The sequence below is a fragment of the Poecilia reticulata genome, chromosome 18 (assembly GCF_904066995.2).
Source record: "Poecilia reticulata chromosome 18, P_reticulata-male-v2, whole genome shotgun sequence".
Taxonomy (NCBI): Eukaryota; Metazoa; Chordata; class Actinopteri; order Cyprinodontiformes; family Poeciliidae; genus Poecilia; species Poecilia reticulata.
In genome coordinates, this window is record NC_088847.1 from 18,410,331 (window position 1) to 18,429,242 (window position 18,912).

The 18,912-nt window shown below is 39.6% G+C and overlaps 2 protein-coding genes across 4 annotated transcripts; both read left to right on the top strand.

Moving 5' to 3' along the window:
• The first annotated feature begins 376 nt into the window (after positions 1-376).
• Positions 377-11,125, top strand: LOC103480723 (uncharacterized). The gene is made up of 13 exons (XM_081599976.1): positions 377-384; positions 728-840; positions 4,243-4,290; positions 5,331-5,361; positions 5,538-5,641; positions 6,183-6,269; positions 6,420-6,485; positions 6,634-6,654; positions 6,746-6,832; positions 8,474-8,578; positions 8,685-8,709; positions 8,791-8,873; positions 9,404-11,125. The coding sequence occupies exons 1-13, from the start codon at positions 377-379 to the stop codon at positions 9,415-9,417; spliced, it is 792 nt and encodes a 263-aa protein (XP_081456102.1). The 3' UTR covers positions 9,418-11,125.
• Positions 11,126-12,337: 1,212 nt separating this feature from the next.
• Positions 12,338-18,683, top strand: LOC103480724 (DNA damage-inducible transcript 4-like protein). Of its 3 annotated transcripts, XM_008435882.3 has the most exons (4): positions 12,338-12,550; positions 14,209-14,358; positions 16,361-16,486; positions 16,863-18,683. In XM_008435882.3, the coding sequence occupies exons 3-4, from the start codon at positions 16,396-16,398 to the stop codon at positions 17,351-17,353; spliced, it is 582 nt and encodes a 193-aa protein (XP_008434104.1). In that variant the 5' UTR covers positions 12,338-12,550; positions 14,209-14,358; positions 16,361-16,395; the 3' UTR covers positions 17,354-18,683. The 3 variants fall into 3 exon arrangements, with proteins under 3 accessions (XP_008434104.1, XP_008434105.1, XP_008434106.1); XM_008435883.2 differs by lacking the exons at positions 12,338-12,550; positions 14,209-14,358 and adding an exon at positions 15,935-16,117; XM_008435884.3 differs by lacking the exons at positions 12,338-12,550; positions 14,209-14,358 and adding an exon at positions 16,172-16,196.
• The last annotated feature ends 229 nt before the right edge of the window (positions 18,684-18,912 follow it).

Here is an 18,912-nt window from a genome sequence, read left to right on the forward strand (position 1 = left end):
AGTTAATAATAATCTATATGCAAATAACTTTGTTTCTCACCTTTAATTTATTTTTGCTTTTTCTCCAACCTGATTTTGGTTGTCTGACATGTAATGTTTCAGACTTTCAGGATTCTGCAGGTGTGGCTGGTGAAATGAAACCATAAAAACGTCGTTGGTGTGACAATCTAATGAAAAGAGCAAAAGCAGAATAAAAAACGTTTTCAAAGTGGATCCACTTCAACACGGCGAAGTGTTATCTGTAGGCGTTGCTCCAGGAGAACAGTAAGACGCCATGGCATGTTTTTAATTTTTTCTGTAAGAAAAGAAGCTGGTGGTTTATTATCCTCACATTCAACAGCAGGTCCACATCTATGAAAGTTTCTCAGCAACTATAATGTTGCAGTGAGATAAGTCATTTGCTTATCTCCTGTAATTGCTGATGAAATTGCTGCTGTGTCGTCCCAGGTCTCCTCCCAAACCCATCCGACGTTGTCAGAGCAGGAAAAAATAAGCGATGGGTGTTGCCTCAGACTGACGGGTCCAAACGGAGATTATTGTTTAAAAGGACTGGGGGCCGCGCCGCGACTCGCCACATCCACCCACTTTACGTCAGAAAGGGAAGCTGGCGTGTTTCCTCCCCTTCTTTATGTAAAGGAAGTGCGAAAATAAGCATCAGCGTCGGAGGGACCAGGCTTGGACACCTCTCCTTCTTCTTCTTTTTTTTTTTTTGCTTTTTGTCGTACAGTCCAACCAGCTCCAGTCTGCAGAAGAAGTCGGAGGAGATCCACGCTGTCACCATGAAGTCCATCAGGGTTTTCATCCTGCTGCTGCTGCTGCTGCAGGGATCAGCCGAACCAGGTAGGGTCTAAATGGGATTAAATCCTGTGGGTTCAAGCTTAATGGCTAAAACTAACTAATTTGAATGAGAAAGTTAAATCTAATGCTTTAATTTGAGATTATTAGTTTGTTTATTTTAAGGCTTCATTCCTCTGGGTGCGATTTTGTTTTGGTTTTCGCCGCGATAAAGATCACATGTGCAAAGAAGAGACTCGCACTTTGATTTTTGTCTTGTTTGTTCCCAGAAATGTAAAATCTTGTGCAGCTTTTTCAAAGTCCCGTTTTGCTGTATTTACTATTTTGACATCCAGCCTTGAGAATACGGTTTAACCCGACTGAGGGAGAGAAGAAACGGACTGGCTCCTGGTTTGTTTTTCCTCGCAGCAGCCCTGCGCCGGGCTGATAGGTGATCTAACTCCAGATAGCCAGTGGGAACCGGGCTGCCCCCCCTGTCACAGAAACAACAGATTATTGTCCTGCGACCACAAAGGCCCCTGATGGAAACAAACCGACTTCCAGCAGTAAACATCTGGAGGAAACGCCCTCGCCGGGGCTTTGTCATGAAACTGTGCAGGCTCAAGTTTTGACCTCGTTAAATCAACATAAAGTCACCTCTTTTTTTTTTTTCAACCTACCAGCTTCAATGCTTCAGCCATCAAATATCTACAGGACTTTGTTAAAGTAAGATCTTGCAAAAGTATTGATGCGTCTTCAGTGTGGGATTGCAAGTCTATCGATTATTAATCTCGTTAAAAAATAGATACATTCTGCAGATTTTTCATTTATCATCTTCAGCCTTTTTATGTGATGTTAGAAATACTTTAAAAGATGCAAATAAACAATTTAAAAATTCAATTATTTAATAAAATCAACATTTTCTTGTCTAAAATTTAAAAAAAAGTTGTTGTTTTTTTCCCCCCTCTCAGGCTGATTCGGAGAGAACATTAATCAGTCGAGAGGCTGGTGGGAACTCTGGAGGAGCTGCAGAAATGAGGATCTGTGGAGATTATAAACTATTAACAATTACTTCCATAAATATGGCCTAAATTGAAATGTTGGCAAGAAGAAAGCTGTTGTTGAAAGTCACAAAAATTCCCATTGAAAGTTTGGCTCAAGTCATGTAGAGAGACTCATGAGGAAGAAGATGATTTAATCAGATAAGACCAAATGTGAACTTTCTGACCTACGTTCAAAAATGTTAAATGTTTGACAGATTTCACTGTGAACGCGTCACCCAGAGGTAAAACACGGTGGCAGCAGAGTCATGCTTTGGTGATTATTACTATTCAGGAGAGACGAGGAAGCTGGTCTGACATGGACGCAGCAGTCCTGGTTGAAAACCTGTCAGATTTAAGACTTTTACTTTAGAGGAGGTTCACCATGACAACCAACATTCAGAGCTACCGTACAGTCGGCCTATTCAAAGTTCAATGTTTGTAGATTTTTCTGTGGAATGTGGCTTCAAATTATTTGTGGAAAATTTGCAAATTCACAGATATTTCTATAGAACATTTACGTGAAAGTAGCAGAGCTAATTTTTTGTTTTGAGCTTTTGCTAACTGAAAGCTTTTAGCATACTTGGTTTCCTCTAAATCAGGGGGTGTCCAAAGTGCGGCCTGGGGCCATTTGTGGCCCTCGAAACAATTTCACGTGGCCCCAGACTGCAGCTAAAAGAGTTATACCAGTTTAGGTACAACGTATGTTTTTTTTAATAGTCGCTTTTGATTTTATAGTAAGTGGGGCTATAAAAATCTAGCAATATTTTACTTAAAAAAATGGACTAGAGCACATTACTTCTTCTACTAAACTTGGTTAATAGAGGAGGGCTTTCTAAAACTAAAACAAAAAAGTTCTAGTTTTTGTTGTTTGGAATAGACAAAAAAATTTTCTAGACCAAATAAACTAAAGAAAAATCTTAAAAAGCTAAGACAAAAGAAAATTGTCCACCTTTTTTCCTTATTGTTTGATTTTATTAAGTAAAATTCACAACAAGATAATTTTGTGCTTTAAGCTGTAGAAGCAATATGGCCCCTGGTTGCTTTCAACTTTGGGATTTGTTGCAAAAAGTTTGGACACCCCTGCTCCAAATTAAATTTTCCAGAAAAAGCGCTAATTTGCTTGAGTGTTTTATAAACCTTCAGTCAAATAAAGTTCAACATCTTTATTTGGTTATCTGCTGCCAAGAATATTTCAAATAGTTGCATGTTTACATTTATGCTCTTTTTTTGAAGTTTACACCGCAGCTCTGTTTTTTCCTCATTTTTTCACAATAATTTTGTTTAAAACAACAGATTTGCAAGAACAAAATAAGATGCGCACAGAGGAGATGAAAATATAAACATAAAAACGTCTAAGGCCATCTCAGAATAATCTGAATTATATTGAGATGTTCAAGGTTTGTAATCTTTTAAGGGCAGGTACAATTTGAACTGAAGCTAGCACCTTAGCATTAGCTTCCACTAAATGCCATGTGGGTGTAGCGCTTTAGCATTAGCGCAACAAACTTTTAAGTTAGCGTTGCCCACCACTTTCTATAACAAAGAATATTCATGTCTGTGAAAGTCCAGACCTCAGTCCAACGCAATCTGTGAACAGGTCTGAAAATCATTGATGTTTACAGACGATCTCAATCTGATCGTCAATCTGACTGAACTTGGACTATTTTAGTAGCATCAACTCAACGAATGAGTGCCACACTTTTCAGATTTTTATTTATAAAAGAATTTCCGCTTCACGTTTGTGCACTGCTTTGTATCGGTCAGTAGCAGAAAACGCAAATACAATTCATTGAAGCACAAAAAACGTTATTAAACCTTTTGGTTAAATCTTACTTGGATTAAATCTTTTTGAAGATATAACCTTCCAGACAGTTGACTGTTTGAGTTGCGCTGCCCAGTCTCTTATCTGCTGGTGAATGTGAATGAAGTCGGCGCAGACAGAGGTTAAGACAGGAAGCCCGGCGCAGGCCAGTGGGCCAGCAATTGTCTGTCTGCAACAGGATGCAGCTTCTCACTTAGTAAAAGAGGATGTCCATCCATAAAACACCAAAAAGCCACGACTGTCTTGACTTTTCCTCCCCCAGCCTGACAGAACATGCAGGTCTTTGTCTTTGACTTCTAAAGCTCTGCCAAACAGGAATCCTGCAAAAAATGTAGCGCGAACCTTAAAATAGAGAACATGTCAGAGGAAATGTCGGACGCATAGAAAGTGGGACTTGCGTTTCTGTGCCAGATTAGTCCTAAATGTTTCTCTGTGACCTCACTGGAGTAGGATGTTGACAACACCAGGATGTTCTGGCTCGTGTTAAAACATGGCAACATGTTAAAAACCTTCAGTTGGAATATATTGTACCAGCAAAGTCAATTCTTTAATGTGTTGCTCTAGCTTTAGCTCTAGCTTTAGCCACCTCTCTCTGCTTTTCAGTTTCATCATCTGAGGCATCTACAAAATCTCCAGTGAACACGACTACTGGTGAGTATAGAAATGAAAAATCTAGTCCAGCAAACTTCTCAAGGTTAATAAACTCACGTTATATTCTTTAATAAGCTCTAACTGTGATGAGCAGCCTTCAGTTCTTCCATTCTTAACTTCTCAGCTTTTCAATCCTGTGAACGGAGGTGCATTGCTTTGACGTTAGTCGTAGCTTCATAGATCAGCAAAAGTAGAACTGAAAACTGCAAGAAATAATCATTAAAGTAGCTAAGAGGATTTCTACTGTGTGTTTTAATGCATATTAAGGTAAATTTGGTGTTTAAACTATTGGAATAGGCAGCTATCAGTGCTTCAAATCACCGATTTTAGCTCTTAGCAAGCAGCTGTGGTCCCTAAATACTGAGGATCCAATGTATAGTAATTATCTACCTACATCTAAGAATCAGTGAACCCATTCTTAAAAACAAAATATAATCCCACAACCTTTAAACTGCTGCTTTTCTAAGCTCATGTCGCAGCTAGCTGTGCTTGCAACACCAGGAGAAAGTTCACTTTATTTCTGTTCTTTTTTTTAAAAAACAGAAATGCAGATATGAACATTCAGTCATGGTAAAAACACTGCACCCTCCGTCTAGTTTATAGTTTTAATGTCCGAACTATCTAGTGTTTACCAGAGTGTTTAAGTATTTAAAGCTAACCTCAAATGTACAAAAACACACATCCAAACTAAATATACCTCAGTAATACTAGATATACTCGAAATACATAAAAACCTATCATGTATATTTTTAATTAACTTTGTGTTTTGATGTGACTGCATCAGTGCATTCATCCACTTTCTCCCTCATACCCTGGATTTGAGCAGATGCTCGTACCGCCCCCCTTCCAAATTATCCAATTTTTCAAAACCGTCCCAGAGATGCAATCTTCCCTTCAAAGTCTTGGATCCAACAACAAAGCATCACTCTGGCTTAGATTGGGCAAATTGAAACCTTAAAGTCCCAGTAGACGGAGCAAATTACGAAAGCGATAGCAGCTCCTCTCTCTGAGATAACCGTCCTGCTTCTGCTGCTTCACAGATCTGTCGCATAAATCCAATCCAGAGGATCTAGGGGAGTAAAGTAGTTTAGATAATTAAATTGTGTCTTTACTTTATTTGGTAGATTTGTCTACAAGCACTAACAAATCGTAGAAGCTAACCTTGTTAAGTCTAAAAACTGTTATTTGATGTTATGCGCTTTATGTACCGTTCAATTCTTGATATTTTCTTGTTTTTAATCACTCAAAGGACAAATAACAAAAAGTCCACCAACAACCTCATCTTTAACAGCTACCATCGCATCAGCTCTGTCGACAGCCACACCTGTTCCCAGTGACTCCACCACTAAACGTAAGTTTGCTTTTGAGTCATTCTACACTCTTCCTGCATATTTTTTGTTTTCTTTCTTGCTCATAAATATTTAAATTCATTTGTAATCAGAGACTGCGTACATTTTATCATTCGTTTTGAAGTAATACGTCCAGATTTTAGGTTCAGTCGTGTTAGCATGAAGGCTAAAAGACGACAAGGATGGCGACAAACAACATTTCTTTCATTATTGACTTTACTCTCGTCAGATTTAAGATTCATGTAAAGCTTGAAATATTGTTTCAAACTTCGAACATTACTTTGTCTTGGTTTGTCACATTGAATAAATAAAAATCTAGACACTCTGGAGATTGGAGACCCCGCTATTAAAACAGTTTTTATGAGAATGTTTGGCTCAGAAAGTGATAAATATGGAAAACATGACCAATAATTACCTGAATAATAGTAAAGGGTGCCTCCTTTCTTTCTTTCTTTCTTTCTTTCTTTCTTTCTTTCTTTCTTTCTTTCTTTCTTTCTTTCTTTCTTTCTTTCTTTCTTTCTTTCTTTCTTTCTTTCTTTCTAGAAATTAATCTTACATCTTCAACGAGTGCGATGACTGCTCCACCACCCAGCCAGAACACGACAAACAACAATCAAACCACCAACCAAAGTGAGACATTTCTTGATATTTTACTGGTTTTGTTTCTTCAATTTTCTTGCTTTTATTTCTCTACATCTTGTGGCCTGACGTTGATATAAAAGAACATTTCAATGTGCGATTTAGTGCTTGAAAGATGTCTTGTTTTTCTGTTTGTATTAGCTTTGACAGCTCCGAGTTTTAAACCCAGATCCCCGCCTAAAACAAACGACACAAAAGCGACTGAAGGTGAGAAACGATTCCACCGTGTGGGTCGGATAAAGCAAAGCTGGTTGCAATTTTTTAAGTGTAGCGACCTGGTTTAAAAGATTGCCTGGCTCTGAAGACATTTATTATTTATTGTGTTTAAAAAAAAACTTATACCTGCTGTTCACAGATTCAACTGTCTCCTCTGATGGTACGGTGCATGTTCTCTTTATATTTTTACTTAATTTCTTTCCATAGAATCCCTAATTTTAAGGTAACATCTGTTTCATTCATTCATTTAGCCACAGCAGCAAATGACATGATCCAGAAAACGGAACAGGAATCCAGTGAAAGGCAAGAAAAGGAAGCAGCTGAGCAGAAAGCTGCAGGTGAGTTCGATGCTTTACAACGCTGTAGACGATTAAAATAACGCCGATATATCATTTAAATATCAGGACGGACAGTCGGACATTACCGGCCTATTTTAAAAATGTCAGATACGTTCTTAACATTTTGATCAACCTGCTTCTCCTCCAGTCTGATAAATATTGTGACATTTTAGAGAAAACTCTTAAAAACACCAAACTTTTGTTTGTTGACAAAACGTATGGCTTTTTTTTAATCAATGATACAAAAGAGAATTTCACCGATTGGCTGGCTGGCGAGCATCTTGATTGGTTTAATTTCTGAATGCTGTGAGATGTTGTCTAGAAACATTTTGCAGTTTATCAACGAAACATCTGGAAAGATGACTGGTGCTGTGAAAAAGTAGTTTTTTGCTCTTATTGCTCAATTTCAGATTAAATAAATAGTGTTTTATTGTTAGTTTGACCTTCCAAACACCTCTGTATTTTTCCCAGAAGTCTTTGGAGTCATCCAGATAATTTTGGCTAATTAATTTAGTGCAACCTTCTCCACACTGATGGAAGTCAGGGACTTAGTTTCTCATCTCTTCTTGAGTATTTTTGAATCGGAGCATCATGTGTTGCCTTTTGAGACCCCACTGCCTACTTCATTCTGTCACACAGGTTCTGTTTAAGTGATTCAAAAGACGCTGTTACAAGGTCTGGGTGCTGCTAGTGAAACTGAACTACATTAAGGCGATTAATCGCAGTTGATCAATACATTTTTACATGAGATTAGCTTAGGAAATCAGACTAGTGGCCTAATGGAATATTTTGGGCTGTGGTTGCCACTAAATATATGTTGCATTAACTGGCACCATGTACTTTTCAGTTGTCGTATACGCATGTTTTCTTTCTGCAGGTGTAGAATCAGACTTCTAGGATGTTTTTTTGTATTCTATTTTTCCTTCTTTCTCTTTTAATATCATGCCCCGCCTCTCTTCTCGTCTTTTTTCTCTTTCTCCCTTTTATTTGGAAGAAATTTTGGTAGCACTTAGTTTGAAGGGGTGCGCATAAGACTGACATGAGCATGACATAACTGTTTACGACTGTTGTCATGAAGTGTCACTCGGTAAATAATGACACTTTCAATGCAAAGTTGCACTAAAAGTTGCTTTGAAAGACCAGTAAATGTGTAAACGTTGCATTATTCAGTCAATAATGACCCTTTTAATGCAACGTTCTATGAAAATTTGCATAAAAAGTGCATTAAGTGTCAACTTTCCTTTAAAAGTGTCATTATTTATCGAATGACACGTCATAACCACAGTCATAAACATTCATAAAGACTTGTTGATGTTTGTGACTGTTGTGAGTCTCATGCACACCCCTTCAAATAAAGTGTTACTCAAATTCCTAATGATGTTTCTTATATTTCTATTAAGTGGAGCATTATAGAAACGGCCTGAACGGGGATTCTCCTTGGCACTCAGTATTGTTGTCTGAGTGCCAATCTACCAAACAGCAGTGATTAAATAAAGAGTTTTATTGATTCAACCCAAGTGGATCCAACATTAGAAGTCCAGCCCCACTTTGTAAACTGTTTCATCTCTTTCCTCGGTTGAGATATTTCTACTGATTTACTAAACAGACATGTCAGACTGGATGGATGTTTTCCTCTTGTAGGTTCAGACAAACGGCTGTGGTGGCTTCTTCTGCCCGCTGCCCTGGTTGTAGGTGTCGCCGCTCTTTTCTTGAAATTCAAAAGTAAGAAGGTCCACGATCACACAGGTACAAGCCAGCTTTTCTCTCAAATACTTCCCTCACTTGATAAGTTCAAGGTCTAATTAGTCATGGCTTCATCCAACGTGTCACCGTCTTGTTTTCTGCTCCTCAGAAACGATCGACACCGGAACTGAGAAGTAAGTTTGCTACCGCGAGGCGTTAATTACGTTTTTCAACGTCTATATCCCAGATAATCATGCATCCTTTTGCCCCCACAGTGCATCGTTCCAGAGCAGGCCAGAGAGCAGCAAAGATGGAGTCATGCTCCTGGGAGTGAAGTCATCGGGCGGCGAAGAAAATGGTGAGCCGCCGTCCCACTGCTTCCTGTGGCAAGCGCTTTCTTCCAGACGCAATCTCCCAGTTATTCCCGGGAAGTCAGTGGCTTTTAATATCTCGTTGTGCTCTACGGGCTTCGGCGGCTCTGCCGGGCAACAGAAGGTGTTTCCTGTGATTTCTCGCCCCCGCCCTAAAACAAGTAGCTGGGATTGAAAGATAGCGACTTCCTTGCATAAACACTGATTCTTTTGGACCGGAGCTATTGTGTAGGCCTGTAAATGTCAGCGCAGCCCAAACACTGGAGGAATGTGTTGATGCCTGTCCACCACCTAAAAAAATAAAATCATTCTGGGTAGGTATCCTACTCCCCTTCCCTACCACTTGCCTTGGCTCAAAGCTGCAGAAGGAACTGGATTCATGCCATAGGAATTTTGCACAGGAAGAAATTGTTTACGTTGTTTCAGACTAAAGGATGTTTTGAGATTTTTCAGAAAACGTCATGTAATTCCAATTCAAGCTTGTTTTCCATCATTACTTCTGTTATCTGTGTTACAGCAGCTGCCAGATAAGGAGAGGAAAGTCTACGTCTGCACCTCCAACGTACTGCTGATCTGAAGCCAACGACTGATTTTGGTTTTTAATTTCTGGAAATACTTTTGCAAAGTAGGGAAATCTCTGAAAAGTGTAATTTCACACAAAGAAAGAGCAAAGTTGTGCTTTACAACAAGGACTATGAGGTTCTGCGCATGTTTTGGTGGATTTTCCCCATGAGAAACCAGCAATAAAATTAATTTTGGTTACGTTCACATTGCAGCCCCAAGTGACCCAATCCCGACTTTTGTCTTATCGGATTTAAAAAAAAAAATTTTGGCGTGGTTGTTCACTTTCAAATATATGCGACCTGTATGTGTTCTCCAGTGTGAACCGTAAACGACAGTGTCCCGCATGCGCAGTAGAGGGCGTAATAACGTCACACAGAGAGCGTGTTCAGAGTTTTGCCAACCGCCATAAAAAAAACGTCGTGCTCAGCATTTGCGGAAGTAAACATGGATGCTAACGGTGAAGCACAGCTTTCGATTCTGAAGTTATCCGACCGGAGCTACTTAATCCTCATTATTGTCCGCCATGGACGCCATGTTGTTTTTCTTTCCGCTTGCGCGTATCAGGACGCAGAATAGTGACGTTTGTCGAGTATCAGTGACGTTCAGGCTCCGGCTGTTAGGATTCAGGTCACATCTGAAAAGATCGGTAGATGTCCAAGTGGTCTGGGTCGCATTCGAAAATAATCCGATCTGTGTTGTTCAGACTGTCATAAAAATATAATGTACAGGTCGCATTAAGGCCAAAAATAATAATAATAATAATAATAAAATTGAACTTGGGTCACTTCGGACTGCAGTGTGGACGCAGCCTTAATTGTCTACAATGGATGAGTATACGTTTAAAAGTTGTTTTGTTTTCTTGTGAAATGTAATATAAGCTTAAAATTTATATCCTAAATAAACTAGGATTTGTCCAAGATTTTTTTAAATACCCCTTCACCCAAACATATTCAATTTTAAGCATGTACTGTTATTTCCTATATTGTTTTACCCGGATTTGTTCATTTTTAAACGGCTGTTAACGTTCACACAACAAACAGCGCCTCCTACAGGTCACGGTGTATCTGAATATGATGCCTGCTAAGGATGAGGATAAACAGACACGATTTTATTTGTTTTAAACAAAATTATAAAAGAATAAAAGCTTGTGATTCATCCCAATGTGTTGTATTTAAAGACAAACACTAAATAACCCATGCTTGCTTTGTGTTGTTTTTGTTTACTGGTTTCTGGTTTCCACCATGATCTCCACAAAAAGCAAAGCTTACATTAGGAAATGATGGTTTATAATCTTTACATTTAAAATGACTGTTATTGCTGTAAAGCTGACTTCTGTCTGCTGTGAAGTTCAGTCCACAAACACATTTTCTCTACAGTGCACTTACCTCAGAATCCTCACCTGTTTAAACAAATAAATCACTTTTTTGTTCAGCCTTTTATGTTTTTGCTCTTGATTTATCTCTGCTGGGATTTTTTGTTATTATTCTAGGTGTGTTTTATTTTGGTGTAATTGTACTTTCCTCAGTTTTGATAGAGAAATGTTGCTGAATTTTTCTTCAAGAATCGGCATGAAATAATTATTATTGTATTTACTTTAAAACTGCTGGAACTGCTTTGTGCTTTATGTCATGAACTCTCAGCCACAGTTTCGTCAATAAAAGTTTGGATAATGGTTCATTTGTGTAACAAATGTGTCATGGTGATCATAAGAAATACATTTTTAGAGGTTTTGAACATTTGCTTTGTGCTGATTTCATGTTAAAACTTCAAGAGCGAAACGAATCTTTAGGGTAAACATTTGCTGTATTGTTTCTGGCCAGCAGAGGGCGCTGATCGTGAGCAAGTTACTGCATTTGCTGAGGTGTTTCATAAGGTTGTCACCTGATGTCCCCGTTGATCTTCACACAGAGGAGATCATGAAGCTCTGTCGGGTCACAGATATGTCCGTACTCCATCTGGGCTCTGTAAGGTGAGACCAGAGGAACACTGGGCTCTCGTCCATCAAAACCGAGCGCTCATAATATGCAACTGAGGCCTTAACCAACTGCAGTCTGGGCTCAGTTACTTTCGGTAATTGCAGGTGGTTGTTTTTTTTTCTGCTTGCTCTCAGCATTTAGAGTGCAGAAACTAATCTGACCAAATGTTTAGAGTCCCACTGGATGGTGAAGATCCACCACACACAGATGAATCCTACAGCCAGACTGCAAGCCAAAGAAAAAGGACTGGACTGGTTGATCAGTGGTTGTAAGCCCAGTAAAGTTTGCATTTATGTGGAAATCAAGGTCCCAGAATCCATGTTGCTTGAAGTTCAGCGTGCGGTCAGTGATGGTGCCATGTCGTCTGCTGGCTATTGTCCCTCAGGTTTCTGATGTCCAGACGCAGCCGTCTAACAAGACGTTTTAGAGAAGATGTATGGAGATACTGATGCTGCCAATAGTACCAAAAGCTAGCTCTATGCCCATGATGTTACTGTGTTTTGATTGCCCAACAAACTGGCCTGACCTGAACATAGATTGGAGGAAGACGAGAGACTCCAGACTCAAAGGTTTTCCAGTTTTTCTCGATCTAAACTGATGTATTCAAACTTTTATTTCTGTAAATTCTGATAATTTTCCTCTTCCAGCTAGTGAAAACATGACGTTTAAGATTAGCTGTGTCTGAAGTGAACAGCACAATGTAATTTTTTAAATGTATACATGTTTTGCTTCCCCTAATTGATCCATATGGTCTTCCAGTTTTCTGCAGCTACTTTTTTTTTTTTTTTTTTTTGCACAAGGGCTTCCTCCGCTCACATGAGCAGCCGTGGTGATGTGTGAGGATCACGTATCACCCAGAGCACCGTCTGCAAAGGAAAACAGCTGTCTCTCATTGCAGTTAACTGCAACTCGGCAAAAAGCCTCTGCAAGCGGCACGTTTCACAGAGCAGAGAGGTGCCAGCCGCCATGCCAGGTGCTTTCACATGGACCACAAGAGCTTCATCTGGACGGCGGCTGGTTGGTAATCCGAAACACGGCTCCTTTCATCTTCTGGGTCTTTCATGGAAACAGAAGGTGGAGCAAATTTTCAGTCACGTTTCGGTCAATTGCGTCTGACCGAAGGGGTAGGTGGAGGTCAACACAATGCCACGTGTTTGCTGCACAAAAAGCAAGAACAAAATGTGACATGTGACGGGATGCTTTTATTTCAGGAGAGAAAAATGACAAGAGAGCCAAGATATTAAGAAAGAAATGATACAAAGGATATACAGTGGATCAAAAAGTGTCCACATCTTTGTTAAACTTGGTAAAATGACAAGTTTATATGATGTAAAAAAAAAAAACTAACTGGTGTAAATTATTTTCAAACATTTGAAGCTGACCGATCAAATGACCTTTTATGCAACGTGGTTGCATAAGTGTTCACACCCTTAAAGCGATATATATTGTTGAATCAATTTTTGATTCAGCTTTAGCAGTCAGTCATTTAATGAAGGTTTTCATTATGGCTTGGTAATAATTGCTGACTCTACCTTGCAGACATTTTTGAAATCTATCAGATGGTGAGGACCCCACAGATAAAATGCCTCTTCATTCTTAGCTTTTTAGTAGAAACTTGAAGGTTTTAGGTTAAATCTTTTCATGATTTCATTCACTTTGCTATTGGTACTTGGCTTGGTGTGTTTTTTGCCTTGGTTGCTTGGTTGGCTGTTTTTCATGGAGGTTGGTTGGTTGATTAAGTATTTTTCTTAGTTAAATAGGTTTTGGGCGGTAGACAGCTATTTCTTTTTGCCAGTCTATTAAGTTTGTGGACATTCAAAAGAAGCACTTTTTATTATATTGTATGTTTAAAGGTCTAGAAATGTATAAGATTATGTTTAATGAAGAAATTGTTGTAAATTAGAAGGGAGGAGGTGTCCCATGACCGTGCAAGAACAAGCTACTATAGGCAACAGATGAATGTTGGAAAGCACAATGCCAAAACTGTGGATGGACTTTAACTAGGCAAGAAACGACGACCAAGAACTAAGTGGCTTAGATAAAAGATACAATTTAAGATATACACACTTTAATAGCAAAAGGGGTTGCCAGATTTGTTTCTCTGTATTTTTTTATTTTATTTTAGTTTATTTGTATCCTTTATATGTTTAAAGAAACGTCATCAGTTATTTTACTCGCGTACCGAATTCTAGAAACATAAAACATGACCTCTTCAATGTGCCAAAGTTTCTATAAGATCTGCTGTTTGTCAGCATTGTCTGTCATAACGGCTGCACTGTTAACCCACATTGCAGCTAAATCTGACTACAGATCAAGTTTCAGGCCAGGCGTCCACAATCAATCCCTTTTTTAAACGTTCCTGTTTATATGTCAATGAAGATTTCTCACACGTCATATAACCGAATGAGCCGATGATGGAAAAACGGTTTTCAGGCTCGTAAAGTTTTTATTTGACAGTGCAAACGGTCCAGGACAAACGGCTGTCTCAGCAGAAAGTGAACACAAGTGAGATGAAAGTAGGTCAGATCTGAATGAAGGCTTTCTCATGACGCCGTGCATTCTCAAGCTGAGCTCTGGTTCAGATGCACGTCTCACTCCAACCTTTTATTAATGATGCCGCCATCGGCACATGAGATTAATATACTGCACTTTTTACCTATTTCAAACACTCAAGCTGTCACTGGCATTTACTCCTTCCTTAAGTTGCCTCACAGTGTATATGTCTGCATTCATGGGGGGTAACATTACCTAAAGAGTGTGACTTTTTTTCCCCCCCCTGGAGCATATTTGTCTCCATGTGACTGGGAGAAAGCTATCTGTCTGAGGCGCCCACTGGATTCCATTACCCTTCATTCAGCAGAGCAGCTGGGGGCAAGCGAGCCAGATCCAGTTACAGCAAGAAAATCTTGGTAACGACGGAGCGTGGTGAGAGGTAAGCTGCTGATGAGACGTACTACCGGGCCTGTGCAGCTCCTGCCAGGTCCACACACACTGTAGACACACATCCACACATGTAACAACAGTGAAAAGGGGCATTTTAGGGTTTCTGTGCAGCTTTTCATTTGCATTAAACATACAGAAACAAACAGTTTTATATTTTGGTTCTAATGAGCCTGAGTTTCTTGTAGTCTATAATGATAGACTCGAGGCTTTCTGAAGGTCTTTGAAGCTTTTTCTCTGTTGCTTTGTACTTTAACAGGGCAGAATATTGGGCTGGTAATTGTCTAAAAACAATTGAGGAAAGTAAACAGGTGGAGGATAGAAGTGGTAGTATTTGGGCTATATTTAGATAAAAGTTATGATACGTTTAATTCTTTTCATTGTGTTTGTCTTCTTGTATTTACTTGGGGTTTTGGTTGTTGTGGTGATTTGGCTAGTTATTTAATTTATAGGCCTAATGGTTACTGTTTTGTTGTTTGGTAATTGGGTTCTGTATTTCAAATGTTGTTTTGTTTTTGTCTTGACTTTTTTTTTTTACAAGGGGTCATTGAGTGGCTTATTGGTTACTCTGTTACGTTGGTCTTTTTTTTGCTTTGATTTGTTGGTTGACTATTTGGCTTAGCTGGGTTTTGAAGCCAAGACTGGTTGGTTGGTTGGTTGGTTGGTTGGTTGGCTGGCTGGGTTTTGAGTCGGGCCACTATTTAGTTGAATGGTTCATTTGTTTAATCTTTTTTTTTTTTTTTGCTCTTGTCTGGGACAGAGCATTGTGCATTGTGTGCTTAAAAATAAATGAGCTCAAGCTGAAAACATTCTCATCTACTCCCAAAGAAGCTGACGAACTCAATCTCTATAGATAAATGATGGTTTGTTTGAGCTTTCTTCACTGTGTAACTGCTGTCTAAAAATGACTTTGGTCATTTTATTCAAACATTGTGCTTATATTATTGCTGAGCAAGTAAGAATTTTTAATTAGAAATTGAATATATTCAACTAGATCATTTTGTCCCATGTGACAAACAGTCTGGACCCGTCTGAAGTACCATATACTTGGCTAATCACCTCCGTCTGCAGCTCAGCAAGTCATCCACAAGCTCCAGTCAGTCCAGAACTCAGCTTGCCATATCATCTCCAGAACCGATTCACCTGGCTCACCACTGGCTCCCAGTCAAATGTCACATAATCCCTCTTCTTACATTCAAGGCCATTGATAACCTCACTACTTCATACCTCAGTGAACTGCTGCAGTTTTCCTCCATTCACCTCTCTGTGCCCTTTGCTCAGCCGTCTATATATCTAACCCTCTATACATAGACAGATATATCTATATCTATCTACACATAGCCCCATTCAATAAATGTGTCATCAAATACAATTATTATTGAAAAATCATTTATAATTTATTAAACAAATTATTTAGATTAATTACAACCAGTGATGTTTCAAACCTTTATTTCTGTTAATTATGTTACTGCTAATGGAAACACTACATTTAAGATTAGAATACGGTATAAAACCAATAAAAAAGTTGCGATAGATAGATGGATGGTCGGTCAGTTCTTCCACATAGCAACACATATATTTTCTCCACCTATAGAATTTCCAACTGAACTAATCTTTTAGCCAATCAGGACCGTTATACGTTAGGCTTTTGAAAGACGCGTTCTGATTGGTTAAACCCTCTGAGCAGCTGAGTTGATGAAGGTATAAATATTACTGGGAAGTTCTGTGTGCATCGAGTTTGAATGTAAAAGGTACGTATTCTGCGAGAGAAAGTGGCGTGGAGTGTGGCTTTATTTCTAAAAACTTAAAAGTTATTTTTGTGTATTCAAGGTGATTAGTTTGCTACTACATATTTTTCGTTTTATCAAGCTTGATTTAAAACCTAATTTTTAGTTGGGGACTGCCGAAAGTAGCGTCAGTTAGCTGCGTTTTATGACTTTAAAAAAAAAAAAAAGGTGCTGGTTTAACTTGGTGGCGCTTCCCCTGTTTTCCAGGCATCTATCTGTATAGTGGATAAGCAACAGTCACCATGGTTGCTACGAGTAAATTAAAGACTAAAAACACGGAGGGTATTTCGGAGCTGGTTGAAAGGCGGTACGACCAGGTGTGCATCGAGAAAGGTGAGCCTGCTGGCGTTTTCTGTGCGAACGTGTTTGATTATTTCCAGCTGCTTGTTTGTCTCTGTGTGCTGCATGGCTGCAGCAGTGGAAGGGGGAGGGATGGTTATATAGGATGAAGTCATCCCTTTAGCCTCTGTGTTTAAAAAAAAAAAAAAGAGAAAAAGCTGATGCTTAACCCCATATGCCTGTCCTAGGGCTTTATACATCTGCTCTGCTCTAAGTGTTTGATTATTGCATCTTTTTGTCCTTTTTCTGACATGCCTGTGCACTGCAGCATGCAAACTCCTTATCTTACTGCTGCATTGACATGCATATTGGTGAAATGACGGTGTCCTGTGTTTGATGTGCTTCAACTTCAATCTGTTTGGTTTTACAGAGTTGGATTTCTGGGATCACTGCATGGCCGAGCCCCATGCGGCCGCAGACGTGACTGAGGACAGAAGCTGCCACCAGTTGGCCAAGATGTTTGAAAACTGCCTGTCCCGGGCCAAGAAAACGACGTTGCACTGCTCCTCTGTTCTGGTACCAGAGAAGCTGACCCGGAGGATAGCCCTCGAGGTTCTCCAGCTGGCGTCCTGCGAGCCCTGCGGCCTGCGCGGCTGCGTCCTGTACGTCCACCTGGAGCTGGAGAAGGGCTGGAAGCAGCTGGAGCGCATCGCATGCGACGCCTCAGTCGTTCCCACGTTTGAGCTGACTCTTGTGTTCAAGCAGGACGGTTCGGCGTGGCCCAGCCTGCGGGACTTCCTCTTGATGGGCTCGTGCTTCGGCCCGACCTTCAGGCACGTCATCAAACTGAGTCCAGGTTTCCGCCTGGTCAAGAAAAAACTGTACTCCTCCTCGGCTGGTACTGTGATAGAGAAGTGTTGAACTATGTTGGAAGCGAGAAAGTGTCTCCCTGCGGTGAAATGCACTTAAAAACTACAAGCGAGACCAAAGGGGTGTCGCGTTTTCAGCTCTTTTGTACAAGTTTGTCACTGTAAGTTTAGGATTTTAAATGCTAAACAAACCAGATTTCTCTGACTTCTGCTTCATAGTCCTTAAAAATTCCCTCTTTTTTTCCTTAGAGCAGTTCCTCACTCAAGCACAATTTTACAAATTACCTTTTCAAAATGAATGTAAAAGTGTTCATGTCGACATGTTTGCGGGAGACATACTTCTGTTAAAGGCACTAGCCACTTTGTAGATGCATCTGTGTTTCCAGATGCGTTGAATGTTGAGCTGCAGTGACGCAATGGGAGATTTTCTTCCAAGAAATGAAAGCATAGTTTTGCAGTTTGAGAGCAAGGCGATTGTTTTCGTGCTCTCACTCAAAACTCTGCTAAAAAAAAAAAACAACTAAACCTGTGAGTATACACACCCTCTGCTCTCACTCAATATGTCAGTTGTTTAGATTTGATGCCTCTTGAATCCGCCAGTATTTGCTCTCTGGTGCTTTTCCTCTAAGAGATTTACATCTTTTGGAATAATTAGCGTTCCAACCAAAATAATATTGTGGCTTAAGACATAAAAAGCCTTCTTTAGGATGTGTGTAACATAGTTGAGTCCAAATTTTACCCATAAGCAGAGTATGTTTTGGGGTTTTTTTGTGCAAGAGGCAATACATTTCTTTGCAGGAAAAAAACAGTTTCAAGGACAAGCAGAGGGGCATTTTTCCTCCAGAGTCAGCAAAGTTGTGGGTGAGAGCAATAGAATAATTTCATGAATCTGAGGGGAAACTGGATTGAAAATGTGAGCTCCTAGACTTTTGAATGGAAGAATTCCCTATGAAGGAGTTCAGGCTTGACTTTGCAGACCATTGCAAGTCAATGCAGACTTGCAATGGTCCAGATGCATCTAGTTGTGATGACGTGTTCAGGGCTGCAGACATGAAGAGCTGTGAAGACGCCGTCATGACGGGGGCTCGTCACACCTGGGAACGTGGAGGCCTTAACTCGTACAACTGTCCGATCTGCCCTCGGATCACAGCGATGGGCTTTTCTGTGTGAATGTTTTAATGCATTTTTATTTTTATACTGACAGATGCACCTTTACAAAGCAAGAGCCTTTATATACAATTAAAAGTTTGGTTCACTCGGTGTTGGAGGCTCGGCTATTTTTGATTGTGTACTTCGGTTTGTGACATTCTTTTTCTTTTAATTCTTATTTATTGTACAAGGCAAGTACTTGTTCATTAGCCAATAAAATATTTTATAATTTTTACTGCCTAAGCATTATTTAGCGTTTGCTCTTTAAGCATTTTTATTTTTGTTCAGTTGACTTGAATACTGTCTTTCAGCATCATTGCTAATCAAACATGGCTGAGGTTTGTTGAGGTGCTTTGCACCAACTTTTACTTTAAATTGGTCCAAATTCTCCATACATGGTTTGTTTTAAAACTAATGGTTTGTTAAAACCTACAAGTAACTGGGTTACCATGTACTGGAAGG